Below are 17365 nucleotides of genomic sequence, written 5' to 3'. Positions count from 1 at the left end.
GGACTGGGAAGGCAGATTACGCCGCTGGGTCACCTGCTGCCTCCGATTTAGCACCTGTGATAGTGCTTTCCATGGAGTCTGATGGACTGGCGAGATCGAGGTCCTCAGCGGACGCCAGAATCTCCACCGCATCCTCAGACGCAGAGCTGGAAGGTTGCGGTGGGATGGCTGTCACCGCGAGTTCCTTGGGCTGAGAGCTCTTCTTGGGTTTCTCACGCTGTTCCTTGGGTCGCACCGACTGGGAGGGCTTCACCGATTCAGTCTCCGGGACGGAGGAGGATCGTGAAGCCCTACGACCAGCTGATTGAGGGCACCTACGCCACTGTCGTCGTCAGCCTTCTCGCTGGCGGAAACCTGGGAAGGGAGGGACCCAAGGGACCCCTTGCGAGCGTGAGAAGCCGAATAAGTTGGACACTTCTCTGGCTTAGAAGTGGGGACGGACGTCCCCGATGGGTGGGATGGTGTTGCTCCTGAGGTAGGTGGCGCAGGAGCAACCCGGTGGGTAGAGCCCCCCACTGGCAAGGGGGCAGGAGGAGTTGTACTACTCGTCGATTCGACCACAATTTGAGGAACAGACGGGGCTAGCACAGGTGTTGTAGCAGCAGCGTAGGAAGATGTCATTCTCGCAGGATGGAGTCGGTCGTATTTCCTTTTGTCCTCAATATAGGTTAGTCGGTCCAGGGTCTTGTATTCCATGATTTTACGCTCTTTCTGGAAAATTCGGCAGTCTGGCGAGCAAGGTGAATGATGCTCCCCGCAGTTGACACAGATGGGAGGTGGGGAACATGGAGTATTGGGATGTGATGGGCGTCCGCAATCTGGACATGTGAGGCTGGAAGTGCAGCGAGAAGACATATGGCCGAACTTCCAGCACTTAAAGCACTGCATCGGGGGAGGGATATAGGGCTTAACGTCACATCGGTAGACCATCACCTTGACCTTTTCCGGTAAGGTATCCCCTTCGAAGGCCAAGATGAAGGCACCGGTAGCAATCTGATTTTCCTTCGGACCCCGATGAATGCACCAGACGAAATGTACACCTCGGCGCTCTAAATTGGCGCGCAGCTCTTCATCAGACTGCAAAAGAAGATCCCTATGGTAAATAACTCCCTGGACCATATTTAAACTCTTATGGGGTGTGATCGTAACGGCAACATCCCCCAACTTGTCACAAACGAGTAACCGTCGTGACTGGGCAGAGGATGCCGTTTGTATCAGGTCTGACCCAGAGCGCATTTTTGACAAGCCCTCCACCTCCCCAAACTTGTCCTCTAAATGGTCGACGAAGAACTGAGGCTTTGTGGAGAGAAAAGACTCCCCATCAGCCCTCGTACAAACTAAGAAGTGGGGCGAATAACTGCTACTGCCATCCTGAGACTTACGTTCCTCCCACGGTGTGGCCAGGGAGGAGAACATTTTCGGATCGTACTTCTGAGCGTTAAATTGAGCCCGAGAACGCTTAGAGACTGCTGGCGGCTGGACACCAGCGAGAGACGATGTACCACGCTTCATTGCGGGTCATCCGCCCTGATGCCACCTACTCCGACCAAGGGCCCTCCCCACGGGCGCCACCCAGCCACGGCAAGAGCCACCAGGCAGGATGGCCGTTGCCGGGAGTCCCGATACCCCAGGAGGATAGGCATCTACTCCTTGGCATACGTGGGGAGTTAACGGCGCAGGCATCAGTAGAGCGATCCCTGTGTTGTCAGGGGGCTACAACCAACAGGGTACATGGCGGCCCCACCACAACGGACTGGCTACTGTGCTGGATGTTAGGTAACATGTGGTCCATGGTCGCCGTCAGTGCAGAAAGAGGCACTGCACAGTGCAAGGTATAATCTGCACGCAGAAACAGAATCATGCCCAAGAGATGGAGAGCGGACAGGACTGCAATTCAACGGTGTATAAGCTGGCGAAAAGTCTGATCATAAGATGGACACAATGCACCAAGTAAGGCGCCCTTCCCCAATCGGCTCGCTCTTCGGAAAATTTTGAGAGATGGAGGTCAAACCCAACAGGGGACCATCATATAAGGCCGAAAAGTTTGAGACTCCTTTTAGTCGCCTCTTACGACAGGCAGGAATACCGCAGGCCTATTCGAACCCCCGAACCCGCAGGGGGGCCAGTCACAAATGAGTGTCCCCTTCGTCATCCAGTACCATTCTGGAGTGGAACAACTGAACCACATCCTTCGCCAGGGCTTTGATTACCTATCATCGTGCCCCGAAATGAGGGATATCCTGCCTGAGATACTTCCCACACTCCTAATGTGGTGTTCTGTTGCCCAACCAACCTCCACAACATCCTAGTCCATCCCTGTGCCACTTCCAATCACAATCCCTTGCCAGAAGGATCATATCCCTGTGTAAGACCCAGGTGCAAAATCTGCCCTTTTCACCCACCCAACACATCCTATTCCAGTTCTGTCACAGGTTTATCCTACCCCATTAGGGGCCGGGCCACCTGTGAAAGCAGCCATGCCATTTACCAGCTCTGCTGCAATCACTCCACAGCTTTTCATATTGGTATGACTACCAACCAACTGTTCACCAGGATGAACAGCTACTGCCAAACTGTGGCCAAGAGCCAAGTAGACCACCCTGTTGCACAACATGCAGCTGAACTTAACACACTTGATGTCAATGGTTGCTTCACTACCTGAGCCATCTTGATCCTTCCCTCCAACACCAGCTTTTCTGAACTGCACAGATGGGAGTTATTCTTACAACACATTCTCCACTTCTGTAATTACCCCAGCCTCGGCCAAAGATAACATACTGTCCCCACACCCACCACCCAACAGTTTTCACCCCCTTTATCCCATCATCTCTTCCCCATTCTTGGCAACACTCTTTTTATTTGCAGCCCTCTGCCCATGCAGCCACCCGTATTTCCCTTCTCCTCTCCTTTTTTCCCCACCTCACTGCCCCACAACCTCCTGATGCTGCACCTGTTGGCAGTCTATTTGCTGCACACTCCACCAGACAGTGTTCGTCTCTCCCCACCCGTACACTACTATTCCTTCCCCATCCCCTTCCAGATTGCTGTTTGCATCCCCCTTGATGTTGCATTCTGGCATGAGATGCTGGAGTTGGCAGTCGTGGGTAGTTGTGTGCATGAGGTGTGCTTACTTGTGGTGCGTGTGTTTGTTTACTGACCAAGGATGTGACGAAAATCTATACGTTGGTGTCTTTTAATTGTGCCTGTCTACTAACTGACGTGTCTTCTTTACAGTAAGTAGCAGTCTATCTTTTTCTACGTTGTTGATGTTCCTACTCGCAGTTTTCATTGTTTGATTTAATATTACAAAATACATATTCATTATAAAAGCATTTACTTTGCATGTCTACCCACAGTCAAATGCCACCTGCTCTTTGTTTGTTGTGCATGCTACACTGCATTACTGACATCAATGATACTACAATCAAACATCTAAGGATGCTGTGTTAACCACTGCTAAGTAGGTTGAAACATTGGCAATTCAGTTAGTTTAGTGTTTTATAATGACACAGCCTCATACTCAAAATTATTTTGTTAGAATGACACTGGCCATTGAAGACCACGAACTTCTATGTAAGGATACTGTTCCATTACAGAGCACTTCCAGCACAGTTATGGGGCAATTCTGTTGCATTTTGAAAATAACCTGTTATTGGAAGCTATGGTTTTCTTTATTATATTTCCACCTTCCTTGACATCTTCAAAAATTACTAAGTCCTGTCCAGTCTTTGCACTGTGTGTTGCCATACAAAATTCCTTTGACAAACCCATCTGTGATAGTACTGACACAGCAATTAGTGCCTGAAATTCCCATTCCATTTCTTCATCCTACATCCATGACATTTTCTTTCCTGTTCGTTCACAGAGAGGAGCTCTCCACAATTACAAAATGCTTACAAAAATTTATCAGACCGACGTATTCTCACAACAGTCTCATTGTTTTTGGGCATTCAATACTCTGCTGTTGCTTCAGTTTCATCTGGGTCAGGCGAGATCCCCTCCCTTGTAATAATGTACCATAAGAATTTATCTTGCGTGAACACAAAACATGATTTTTTTAAAAAAATATTTCCTGTGAAACCGTGTCTCCATGAAGTGCCTCATAACAAATTTTCCATTGTGTTCTTCCTAAGTACTTTCTGCTAGACCACTAGGCCACATATTTGCTGTCCTGAACATAGCTGGAAGCAGTGTGTCATCACAACAAGTAGACTGCAAGTCAGCATAAATAACCATTACTTTTAGCACAGGCAGCAGAAGTCCAACAAGGTGACAAGCTGCTATTAATTTTTTTTCTTTTATTAGAGACAAAATGTCAAATATTAACAATACATTCAAGAAAACTGTCGCAATGAAGTGAATAGATGTGATGAAAATACTGCCGAACATGTCAAAAGTGACTGATAAACCATATGTGGGTAGCGACTTCCTCTGTCCTGATCCCAAAGCAGAATGGTCATACATTCTGTGCCCAACATGTGTGGTCTTGATTTCATCAAGCTGCTTGGACTGGACCAAATCTTGAAATTTGAAGGTAAGACAAGGTTCATCTTATGAACATGATGCAGAAGGTGGTGGAATTACAGCAGCGTGGAACTTCAGTATACATTCTCTTAATTCCATTGCACCAAGACCTCCAACAAAATGAGTGTATGGATCTCTTAGCATAAAAGATATAATGGTAAATGGCCACTTACTTAACCCTAATTACAACGTATCTACCCATGCCCTTCAGCTTAAAGTGACAACAAATAACACATGGAAATAGAGGGGGAAGAAACATGATAGTACAGAGGCAACCATTACTTTTAGATGGAATTTGCTTCCCCCACAAGGTTATGGTTTACAGACAGCACTTGCTAGGGACGTTAGCTAACAGCAATATTAAGGATGTGCTACTCACACAGAATATCCCCCAACCAACTCCAGATAACGTGTGTTAGAAACTCACTATGTTGTTCATGCATTTAAATATCAGAAGGTGATTTACATCATATATTAGTTTTGTGTGAATGGTATGGTGATCCATGTGTAACATAAGAGACTAAGAAATTGAAATATCAATTTTCTAGGAACATCAGCAATATCCTCTCATAAGTATATGCAAATCTTCAAAATAATTACACACTTCAGAAGGCATTGTAACCAACACATTATTATTGACTACTGCATGTTCTTTATGTACCAACAAAAATTTGTTTAATTATCAGATGTATTACTAATATAACATGGTACTTACTGCATGGTATGCACACCACATGCCAATTAAATTAAAGATTCCTGTTCTGTAAATGATGAAGCCCAATCACACTACTGTCTCTTTTGTAAACTACACTTGTTAACATGTAAAACTGGCCCCACCCCCGCTCTGACATGAAATTACTAAGAATCACAAACGGATAGCAAGAATATAGCACTGTAAATTTTTTCTAGGGGGTCACTTCTTGTGTAGAATTATCAGTAATGTCTAAAGAACTCTGTTTCAGCCGTACCTGTACACTGAATAAAACTAACTGAAAAGCTTATCGTTGATTTATATCATCATGCCCTACTGTTTTTCCCTTGACCACATGTCTCACATTACTTAACATCTGAATAGTTTTGTTTCCTCTTATAACTTTCTTAGGAGGTTAAGCAACCTTTACTTCTCAAAGACAGCGCTTCATTCATCTTTTTTCTTGTCTAACGTCGGTAATACCTTGTATGCATATTTCTTCTTCACTTTTATTGAAATGTGAGATTTCAAAAGAGGATTTCAACATTTTTCAGCTATGCACTGATTTTCAAATTTTATTAATGTGCTTTGATAATTACATTCCTATGTCAAATAATGGCCAAAACAGTTTCACAATTCCAGTTGCAGTGATGGATTTATGTACACATCTGCTGTCATTCCACTTCATTCTGAAGCTTTACTTTCAAATTTTCCTCACTGTTCACAGGTACTACACCCTTAGCAGCAAATTTATCTGCTGAGACAATGTAGCATTTATGGCGGTACATCTGACATTCCACGATATTTGAGTACTATGAAATTTTGTCTTTACAATAAATTGCAGTCTTTTAATTACTTTTATTAGCTACTAGATGGTACTCTGTAGAGTTGTTGAGCCAATAGAAAAACTATTAATAACTCTTAGTGGAAATAAAAATATTTTGGAAGAAAAGAAACAGTTGACAAATATGAAGCAAAAATCTGCCCCTTTATCATCTTCATTATAGTACTGACACACTTCTATATCACTAATAACAAATGAAAATAGTTTACTAAATTTTAGTAAAAGTCTCTGCAGCAATACAATCCATGTATTGTTAAACAAATAGAGAACTTCCAACTCAAGCATTATAAATTATGTAACAAATTATATGTTTATATTTCATATTCGACATAACACTGCTCAAAGTAAGGATGGTATATGCCAGATATAGCCACTTATTATTTGAGAAAATCTCAGAGTTCATTTAGACTAGAAACGGAAGTAATCAATATTCTAAAACTTACTTAGAAACCATTGAAATAAGCAAGAAAATAATTATAAGGTTTTGTAGACTATAGCTCCTCTCTGGCATGAACATTCCAAACTGAAACTATGGATGAAATCTTCAAGAAATTACAATGCCAGTATGAGAAGAGAGAGGGAAAATCAAAAATAATAACTACTGCAACTGGTACACAAAAATCTCGATTATATTTCTTCTGGATAAATGGAGACAGTAATGAAAAAAGATAAGAAAAATAAATTATAGCTTTGTGTCAACATAGGCTGAAATTACAACTGTCAAAACACATCTCAATCCTCCTTCCTTTCCAATCTTATTCACTCTTGATTTTTTATGGTATTCTTCCTACTAATGTTCCGCACATTTTTGTGGCATTTGTTCAAATTATAACTTTTACTGTAATTGAGATAATGTTGCCTCCTGGAAGCAGTATACAAATTACCACTTTACTTTACTGAAAAGGAACTGAAAAATTGTATAAAATGTTCCACAGCCAGGATGAGAGTCAAGAAAAAACACATTTCATGTGCAACTAATAGGTAGCACAATTAACAATGAAACTACTGTGGCTGTAATTTATTCATAATATTAATGACACAGTAAGAATGCAGTTTCTCATTCTGGAGCAATCTTCAGAAAAGAACATTGCACATCAGTTGAACTGTAACTATAAACAGACAAAGAGTTCTTCAAGTAGCAAATGGGTTCAGATTTTTATCATAGTCATCATCTTCTAGAACTGCATCATCATCACTTCCAAGGAAAGGATTTGTGGGATCATTCCCAACAAAAGGATTTTTACTTGCATCATACTCTTCATCATCTTCATTATCAAATGGGTTCTTCGAAACATCAGAAGGAGGTTCATCAAATGGGTTCCTTGGTGTTTGTGACTGCATTGTTTCTTTTAAAGGTGGTGTTGCTCTAGCAGATGGCGAATGTCGTGGTGTAGATTTTAGACTGTGGCTAGCCATTGCTGGTGATCCTGGAACAGGTGAACGTCTGAAGGGTGGTGTTCTGTCAGCAGGCTGTGTAAGGTTTGCTTCTAATGAAGAACTGTACTGCTTATCAGAACGTTTACTTTCATCCAACCGCATCCTTCCCTCTGGGATCACATTAGAGAGCCCATTAACTGAAACACAATTATTTTTGCCAAATTAAATCAGTGATACCATATATATTACAACATGACTTAAAGCTACTTACAGGCAGTTATTTTCATACTCATGTGAGTTATTTGTACTATTATAAGAAAACAATGAGAGTGACTGATCTAAATTTAAAAAAGTCAGTTTTCCACATAATTAACAGAGACTTCAGTGTTTCATGCTGTTTGTAATTAATAGGCTCGTTTAAATTAGCATTGAATCATGAATGTCAACTGAGTCTTCTGAAAGAATGTGCTGACTGGAATTATACAGTATCCTTGTAAGACATTTCAATGTAACATCAAATTCAGGCAACAAGTGTTTGATCTGGACCATTTAAAATTTTATGCACACCTGATCTTTGACATAGCCTGTAACTTATCTTACTACTAAAAAAACGAAAACAATTATGAGAATATAAGATGAACCTGGGCCAAAATGAGCAACTGTTCCCATTGCTCAACAGCTAATAACTATAACTGACCTTTCACATGTCACCTGAGGGACAATTTAGTGCTTAATTACTTGGTAGAGATAGTTTTACTTAATCTGTGCCTTGAATTCTACAGAACATTTGCAGAGATTAGAGGCCTGGGTTTAGATCAAAGCAGGTGAATATGTGAAACTATACGTTTAGTCGAAATTCAATCATTGGAAAAAACTAACAAAAATGATGAAGGGCTCCTTTATTCTAGATGTCTTTCCTCTACTAATCTACATTAAATTACATTTAAACAATGGACACATCAGATTAGAATATTGACAATATTAGGAAAAGGATAAATTGCTAGTCACTGTAAAGATGACATGTTGAGTTGCAGACAGGCAAAACAGCAAGTGTGTTCCACATTATAGCTTCGGCCAAAGCCTCCATCAGCAAGGAAAACACACATACATTCACACAATCAAGCACAACTCATGCACACACAACACTACCACCAGCAGCTCTGACTAGAATGTGACTGTCAGGTGAACTGCAATCTGGGGTTGGGCAGGGAAGGGATAGCAGTGTACAGATGGGAGGATAGAAGAGAACTGTCTAACAGGACATGCAGGGACTAGAGACTGCCAGGCACAGTATTGGGAGGTGGGATGTGGTGGGAAAAACAGGAAGTAGAAAAGGAGAGGAGCAGGAAAGGGAATAGGATGCGTGATTACACTGGCAGAGCGTGCGAGAATTTGAAAACGGAGGAGATGATAGAACGAGGGGGTCAAAACTGTTGGGTGGAGAGTGTGGGGACAGTAAGTTATGACAAGCAGATGCTGAATATATTCAGGAGCAGATAATATGTTGTGAGGATAACTCTCATCTGTGCAGTTCAGAAAAGCTGGTGGTTGAGGGGAGGATCAAGATGGCCTGGCTTGTGAAGCAGCCAGCATTATGTTCAGCTCTTGTCCACAGTTTGACAGTGGCCATTCATCCTGGTGGACTACTGAAAGGTAATCATACCACAATAAAAGGCTGTGAAATGGTTGCATACTATCAGATATACAACACGGCTGCTTTCACACATGGCCCAGCCTTTGACAGGTAAGATAAGCCTATGACAGGACTGGAATAGGAAGTGCTAGTGGGAGGACTGGGCAGGTGTTGCACCAGGGTCTTCCAGGGACAAAATCTCTGTAGCAGGGGCCTGGGGCTGGGACTGGCACAAGGTATGGACAAGGATGTTGTAGAGGGTGGACTGGGCAATGGAACACCACTTTAGGGGAGGAGAGAAGGATATTGGTTAGAATCTCCCTCACTTTAGGTCATGATGATAGATAGTCAAAGCTCTGATAAAAGTTGTGGTCAGTTGTTCCAGTCTCGGGTGGAACTGAGTGATGAAGGGCGCACTCTTCTGTAGTGGGACCTTGGTGGTGGCGGGAGGATTGATGGGGTGTGGGGAAATAGCATGGGAAATCTGTTTCTGTTGTAGATTTGAGGGATAGTGCCTGTCTGTGATGACCCTGGTAAGACCTTCAGTATACTGGCAATGGAGTTTCTGTCACTGGAGACACATCAACCCTGGGTGGCACTGCTGTATGGGACGGATGTTTCGGCATGGAATGGATGGCAGCTATCAAAAAGCAGGTACCACTGGTGGTTGGTGGGTTATATGTGGACAGAGGTGTGGATGGAGCCATTAGGGAGCAGGGTGTCAACACCCAGGAAGATGGCACACTGAGTTGAGGAAGACCAGGTGAAGCAGATGGGAGAGAAGGTGTTGGGGTTGTGAAGGAATGAGGATAGGGTGTTGTAACATTACAGGACATATTGGGACATATTGAAGTATTCGATACTGTAGACTTTTAGGGGATGTCGATACAGATATGCAAAATGTAAAGGGAAACTTTGGTGATGTTTAAATATTAGGACATTTTGCACAGAAAGAACAAAAATAGAATTAATGTAAATATATATTAGTGTTAGTAACCTATTTTCATTCAATTTTGTAATTATATTTCATTTTGTAAAAGAAAGACTCACTGTTTGCTGTAGTTCTGATTAATTGTATAAATTATCAGTTTTGAGCTAAATTATTTCGTATAATATGGACAAGATACTTTTAAAAACTCACCAGCTAAAGAGAAAGTCTGTGAATGATCGTTTAATGCACACTTCTGGAACTTTCTATGGAGAAATTCTATATTATGATCGCAAAAATACGAAAACTTGTGAAAACTGTTTCATAATCTAATTTCAAAAGACGATTTGTATCAATAAATATTGCTAAAAAGATTTGTTTGCATTTTGAAACACGATTTAAATCATTTTACATATAGACAGTTGTTCTAAATCACTCAAGAAATATCCAGAATCAAATGTCAAGATATTTCTGGAAACATCGGTACAAATCTGGTGAAGGTTATCCAGAAGCTGGTAGAAAATGTTATAAAATCTATTTGGAAATTATGCTTGTAAGAATTTATATGTACTGATCCTTTTACTTACTTTAATCTGTACTAAAATTCTGTAATGTCTAATTTAGTTTTAAGTCGTGAATTGCTGTTGTTGTTGTTGTTGTTGTCTTCAGTCCTGAGACTGGTTTGATGCAGCTCTCCATGCTACTCTATCCTGTGCAAGCTGCTTCATCTCCCAGTACCTACTGCAACCTACATCCTTCTGAATCTGCTTAGTGTACTGATCTCTCGGTCTCCCTCTACGATTTTTACCCTCCACGCTGCCCTCCAATGCTAAATTTGTGATCCCTTGATGCCTCAAAACATGTCCTACCAACCGATCCCTTCTTCTAGTCAAGTTGTGCCACAAACTTCTCTTCTCCCCAATCCTATTCAATACCTCCTCATTAGTTACGTGATCTATCCACCTTATCTTCAGTATTCTTCTGTAGCACCACATTTCGAAAGCTTCTATTCTCTTCTTCTCCAAACTAGTTATCGTCCATGTTTCACTTCCATACATGGCTACACTCCAAACAAATACTTTCAGAAACGACTTCCTGATACATAAATCTATATTTGATGTTAACAAATTTCTCTTCTTCAGAAACGCTTTCCTTGCCATTGCCAGTCTACATTTTATATCCTCTCTACTTCGACCATCATCAGTTATTTTACTTCCTAAATAGCAAAACTCCTTTACTACTTTAAGTGTCTCATTTCCTAATCTAATTCCCTCAGCATCACCCGATTTAATTTGACTACATTCCATTATCCTCGTTTTGCTTTTGTTAATGTTCATCTTATATCCTCCTTTCAAGACACTGTCCATTCCGTTTAACTGCTCTTCCAAGTCCTTTGCCGTCTCTGACAGAATTACAATGTCATCGGCGAACCTCAAAGTTTTTACTTCGTCTCCATGAATTTTAATACCTACTCCAAATTTTTCTTTTGTTTCCTTTACTGCTTGCTCAATATACAGATTGAATAACATTGGGGAGAGGCTACAACCCTGTCTCACTCCTTTCCCAACCACTGCTTCCCTTTCATGCCCCTCGACTCTTATTACTGCCATCTGGTTTCTGTACAAATTATAAATAGCCTTTCGCTCCCAGTATTTTACCCCTGCCACCTTTAGAATTTGAAAAAGAGTATTCCAGTCAACATTGTCAAAAGCTTTCTCTAAGTCTACAAATGCTAGAAACGTAGGTTTGCCTTTTCTTAATCTTTCTTCTAAGATAAGTCGTAAGGTCAGTATTGCCTCACGTGTTCCAACATTTCGACGGAACCCAAACTGATCCTCCCCGAGGTCTGCATCTACCAGTTTTTCCATTCGTCTGTAAAGAATTCGCGTTAGTATTTTGCAGCCGTGGCTTATTAAACTGATAGTTCGGTAATTTTCACATCTGTCAGCACCTGCTTTCTTTGGGATTGGAATTATTATATTCTTCTTGAAGTCTGAGGGTATTTCGCCTGTCTCATACATCTTGCTCACCAGCTGGTAGAGTTTTGTCATGACTGGCTCTCCCAAGGCCGTCAGTAGTTCTAATGGAATGTTGTCTACTCCGGGGGCCTTGTTTCGACTCAGGTCTTTCAGTGCTCTGTCAAACTCTTCACGCAGTATTGTATCTCCCATTTCGTCTTCATCTACATCCTCTTCTATTTCCATAATATTGTCCTCAAGTACATCGCCCTTGTATAAACCTTCTATATACTCCTTCCACCTTTCTGCCTTCCCTTCTTTGCTTAGAACTGGGCTGCCATCTGAGCTCTTGATATTCATACACGTGGTTCTCTTCTCTCCAATTGCTATCGTATTGTAAACAAAACATTGTCAAAGACTCTCATTGTTTGGAAAGATATTAATACACCTAGGAGTTGTCAGTTGCCAGTTCAGTTCGGATATGCAGTGCGGTTGGCTCGGAGAGTCAGTTGTTGAGTCTGTGAAGTCTGTCAGTTCTGTTTGTAAATAAATGTCTGTAATGAAGAATTACTTGTTGTCGTCAATATGAACTCAAGACCTTTTGCACGAAGCAGACACCTCCTAATGCAACGTTTTAATTTGGTGTTGAGGAGCTGAAATATTATAATTTGGTTGAGGAAGCTGGGATGTTATAGTGTCTTGACACTAAGTCCATATCATGAAGATGTCATCAATGAACCAGACCAGGAGTTTGGGAGGCTAGGAAGGTTCTCTCTAGATAGCTCATAAACAGATTGGCATGGGAGGGTGATAGACAGGTCCAATGGCTGTGCTGCAGGTTTGTTTGTAATATACCTTTCCTTCAAAGGAGAAATAGTAATGTGTTAGGGTAAAGTTCGTTAGGTGAATGAGGGATGATCTATTGTAAGCAAGAAGACTGAAAAAGAAAAGAGTGTACTGCAAAAGAGACTGTACATTGTACATTTGAATATGAGCAAAAAGTCTCTCACCAAATGTTTTCGATGGTTTCCCTTCATGCAATCTTAATCTTCCTTCTGGAACAGTACTATATGTCCCTGATGTCAACGTTGTCTCAGGCTGTGTGATAGCAGATGGTTCTGAAATAAGGAACAAGTAAATAATAATAATAATAATAATAATAATAATAATAATAATAATAATAATAATACCTTAACTTTAATGAACCCTCATACAAACAGCTGGACACACATGTAGAAGATCTGCAGGTTGAGTTATAAGTAATGTTTACATGGGTTTTACACAAGACTACATGGGAAAAATGCAATAAACAAAACATATATTTACATGAGGTTACTAGAAAATATGTTAGGTGTATGTACAGAAGTACTGTGAGCAGTGATGTCATCGCTGACTCTCTCATGTCACCACACCGCACAGAAGCTAACAGGCCAACTGTGTGTACATGTAACTCTTAGACAATTGTGAATGCAACTGGGATTTTTCATGTCATACTGTATTATTATTAACTCATTTGTTAATTAAATAAGCAAATAATTATACCTTTATTTAAACACATATATATGATATATAACATGAAAATGCACCCCTTGCAATATCTCCAGACGGCCAATTAGCACACCATCCTTTCACAAACACATGTTGTTGCCATTCAGCAAAAGACCCCCAACCACTTTTAAAAAATGTTCTTTTTCCATAATTTCTAATTATTGGCAAAACATGCAGTGTTGCATTAACAACGTTGTCTGTTTTCATGGTTAATGTTTTCTCTACTTGTAGTTCCATTAGTTGATAATATATTGATATGTAAAATCTATTCTACTACTTTACTGCGACTTCATTTTTGAACTCGAATTTACTTCTCATTATTATGCCCATTCTTATCCCCTATATAAATTTTGAAGGATGGGAGACACAGAGTTGGAACAGCACCAGGCTTTGACTTGCATTTTGGAGAAAGTTCAACAGTTCACTTTTCCAATATCATTTATACTCTTGAATGAGCAAAATGTATTGATCACACACAGCTATTAGTAACTGGAAATGAATTAGCATGTTTATAAGCATTTATCCCTTTTTATTTTCATACCAATATTCGCAGGAAATTATTAAGCTTAATTTATAACCTGCAGAGGTTAGCATAACTTGAGATGGCACAGCAAACCATAGTTTTTCAATGAAAACAATTCAAAATATACTCTCAAAACTCCTCAATAGACTTATGACTGTTGTGAAAACTGTGATTAATCACCATTTACAAACTAAAACAACAGGTTATGGCAGTGGTGGGCTAGTGATCAGTGACTGGTCATCTGTGATACCAACATCGCAGCTCGCTACTGTGCACTCTCTCTATGATCCCTAATGTACTACCCTGTAGCTGAATTACTACATACTAGTTGATCTAACAATAACAGAAAAAAGTATTGGCAGAAGAATGACACAGTTATTAAAAACATACTGAAACAAAGTTGTATTTGTAACAATAAATAAATAAATAACAAACCTGCTAGATCAGTTACAGTTTTCTCTGACAGATGGGGTTTCAGTTAAGTCAGTAGTTTGTACAGTGCTGTAGTACAGTCAATAGTAGAGTATATTTACACTTCCATTAACTGGAAAGCTCATCTTATTTACCCACAGAATGTTCAATAAGCCGTTAACATTGTTTTACAAATTTAACAATGAGCAAATCTGTTTGTTAACAATGATCATAACACCCACAGTGATACATATTCATGGTAAATGAAATTTTTTTGCTCATAATTATTTAAATTACTTGGCAACTGGAACATATAAAATAAGTACTGAATTCTTAAAATGTGAAGGTATGACACCACACTGAAGGCTTCTACATGCAATGAATCTCCGCTGGCAAACCGGTAAAATACCCAAAGCATGGAAAACAGCATAATTATTATCTTTGTTAAAGAAAAGTAACATTTTGTGTTTAATTTAAGCATTTAAATGTATGTCGATTGCCTCTGTGAGCCATGTGTGTAGCATGTCTGTCAACTGTGCATTAGTTCAGTTGGCAAAGAAAAAATAGGGGAAAAATCACGTGGAGACAAATTTTTGTATAGTGATAGGGGGGAGTGTAATTAACAACATACTAAATATTCTGATTGGTCATGTGAGTGTGGGTTTGGGGTGGCATTTATTAGTTTCACTTGAATAACTCGAAAACCGCAGCTTCTAGTGGAAATGTTTCAGAGGACAATTTTGAACTACATTAAATTCCATTAAAAACGTCCTATTCACTTTTTCTGCAGGACTAATAGTTTGCACGTTGCAGGGCGCAGAGGAATCACAGATTATTGAAAATATTGCTTTAATGGAATAGAATTTACGTATACAGTTAAATAATGTGGGTTAAGAACAAATATTAAATGTGTATATCACATCTATAACACCCATAGTCTTAGGGGTAGTGTATTTGATTAGTAATCAAAAGGTCCTCAGTCTCAGGTTCTAAATCCACCACAGCTTAAATTTTGATTAATAATCAGCATTGACAGTCGAAGACTTCCAGCATAAGACCTCACCCTCATTCTGCCAATGACCTAGTCAAAGAGGGTAGAGGAGCAGACAGAGTTTCAGGGCTCTCTCTTGTCCTTGAGGTGGGAAACTGTCCCTAAAGGCACATCAGCAATGGTCAATGGAATGAGGATGCAGAATGCAATGGAAATAATTGCATTAAAGACACATAATGTGTATCCACATGCCATGCGGTCTGTAATTGAAAAAGTGTACGATTATCTCCCCAGTGGCAAAATATTCCAGAACAGTCCCCAATTTGGATCTCCAGGGGGGACTGCCAAGGGGGAGGTGACCATGAGAAAAAGATTGACTAACCAACGAGAGAATAACATTCTACAAGTTGGGGCATGGATGTAAGAAGCTTGAATGTGCTCAATCTAGATATAATAGGGGTCAGTGAAGCGAAATGGAAAGAAGACAAGGATTTCTGGTCAGATGAGTATAGGGTCAACAGCAGCAGAAAATGGTAAAACAGGAGTAAGATTCATTATGAATAGGAAGGTAGGGCTGAGAATGTCTAGTTGTAGAGTTGTTTTTATCAGAGTCGGCAGAAAACCATTACCGATAATGTTAGTTCAGATATACATGGTGACATCGCAAGGTGAAGATGAAGAGAGAGATAAAGTAAATGAGGATATTGAAAGGGTAACACAGTAGGTAAAGGGAGATGAAAATCTAACAGTCATGGGGGACTGGAATGCAGTTGTAGGGGTAGTAGTAGATGGAAAGGTTACAGGAGAATAAGGGCTTGGGACAAGGATTGAGAAGGGAGAAAGACTAATTGAGTTCTGTAATAAATTTTGTCTAGTAATAGCGAATACTCTGCTCAAGAATTACAAGAGGAGGAGGTATACTTGGAAAAGACAGGTGATACAGGAAGATTTCAGTTAGATTCCAAAATCAGATACTGGATTGTAAGGTGTACCCAGGAGCAGATATAGACTCAGATCACAATGTAGTGTTGATGAAGGAGGCTATAGATACAGCAATAAGGAATAGCTCAGCAGGCAGTACAGTTGAAGAGGGATGGACATCTCTAAATGGGGCAATCACAGGAAATGGGAAGAAAAATACAGATACAAAGAAGGTAACTGTGAAGAAACCATGGGTAACAGAAGAAATACTTCAGCTGATTGACGAAAGAATGAAGTGCTAAATGTTAGGAAAAGTTAGGAATACAGAAATACAAGTCACTGAGGAAGGAAACAAATAGGAAGTGCAGGGAAGCTATGCCAAAATGGCTGCATGAAAGATACTGAAAAGAAATGATTGTCAGAAGGACTGACTCAGCGTACAGGAAAGTCAAAACAACCTATGATGAGATTATAAGCAAGGGCAGTAACATTAAGAGTGCAATGGGAATTCCATTGTTAAATGGAGAGGAGAGAGTGGATAGGTGGAAAGAGTACACTGAAGGTCTCTACGAGGGGGACAATTCGTCTGATATGATAGAAGAAGAAGAAACAGGAGTTGATTTAGAAGAGACAGGGAATCCAATATTAGAATTAGAATTTACGAGAGCTTCGGAGACTTATGATCAAATAAGGCGGAAGGGATAGATACATTCCATCAGAATTTCTAAAATCGTTGGGAGTTGTGGCAACAAAATGACTATTCTCATTGGTGTATAGAATGTATGAGTCTAGCGACATACCATCTGACTTCCGCAAAAATATCATCCACATAATTCTGAAAACTGCAAGAGCTGATGAGTGTAAGAATTATCGCACTATCAGCTTAACAGCTCATGTATCCAAGTTGCTGACAAGAATAATATACAGAAGAATGGAAAAGAAAATTGAGCATGTGTTAGATGATGATCAGTTTGGCTTTAGAAAAAATGAAGGCACCAGAGAAGCAATTCTGATAT

The 17365-nt window shown here is 40.3% G+C and overlaps 1 protein-coding gene across 1 annotated transcript in view; it reads right to left on the bottom strand.

The window, feature by feature from the left end:
* Positions 1-6184: 6184 nt before the first annotated feature.
* Positions 6185-17365, bottom strand: part of LOC126334865 (vacuolar protein sorting-associated protein 11 homolog) — a 167169-nt gene continuing 155988 nt past the window's right edge. The window contains exons 20-21 of the mRNA XM_049997549.1: positions 12966-13073; positions 6185-7633 (exon numbers count right to left, since the gene is read on the bottom strand). Coding sequence (XP_049853506.1) covers positions 7191-7633; positions 12966-13073 — 551 coding nt within the window. The 3' untranslated portion in view covers positions 6185-7190. The remainder of the gene's footprint in view (positions 7634-12965; positions 13074-17365) is intronic.

This window comes from Schistocerca gregaria, chromosome 2 (genome assembly GCF_023897955.1).
Source record: "Schistocerca gregaria isolate iqSchGreg1 chromosome 2, iqSchGreg1.2, whole genome shotgun sequence".
Lineage (NCBI taxonomy): Eukaryota > Metazoa > Arthropoda > Insecta > Orthoptera > Acrididae > Schistocerca > Schistocerca gregaria.
Note: the sequence above shows the minus strand (reverse complement) of the source record. Positions and strands in the feature narration are given on the sequence as shown.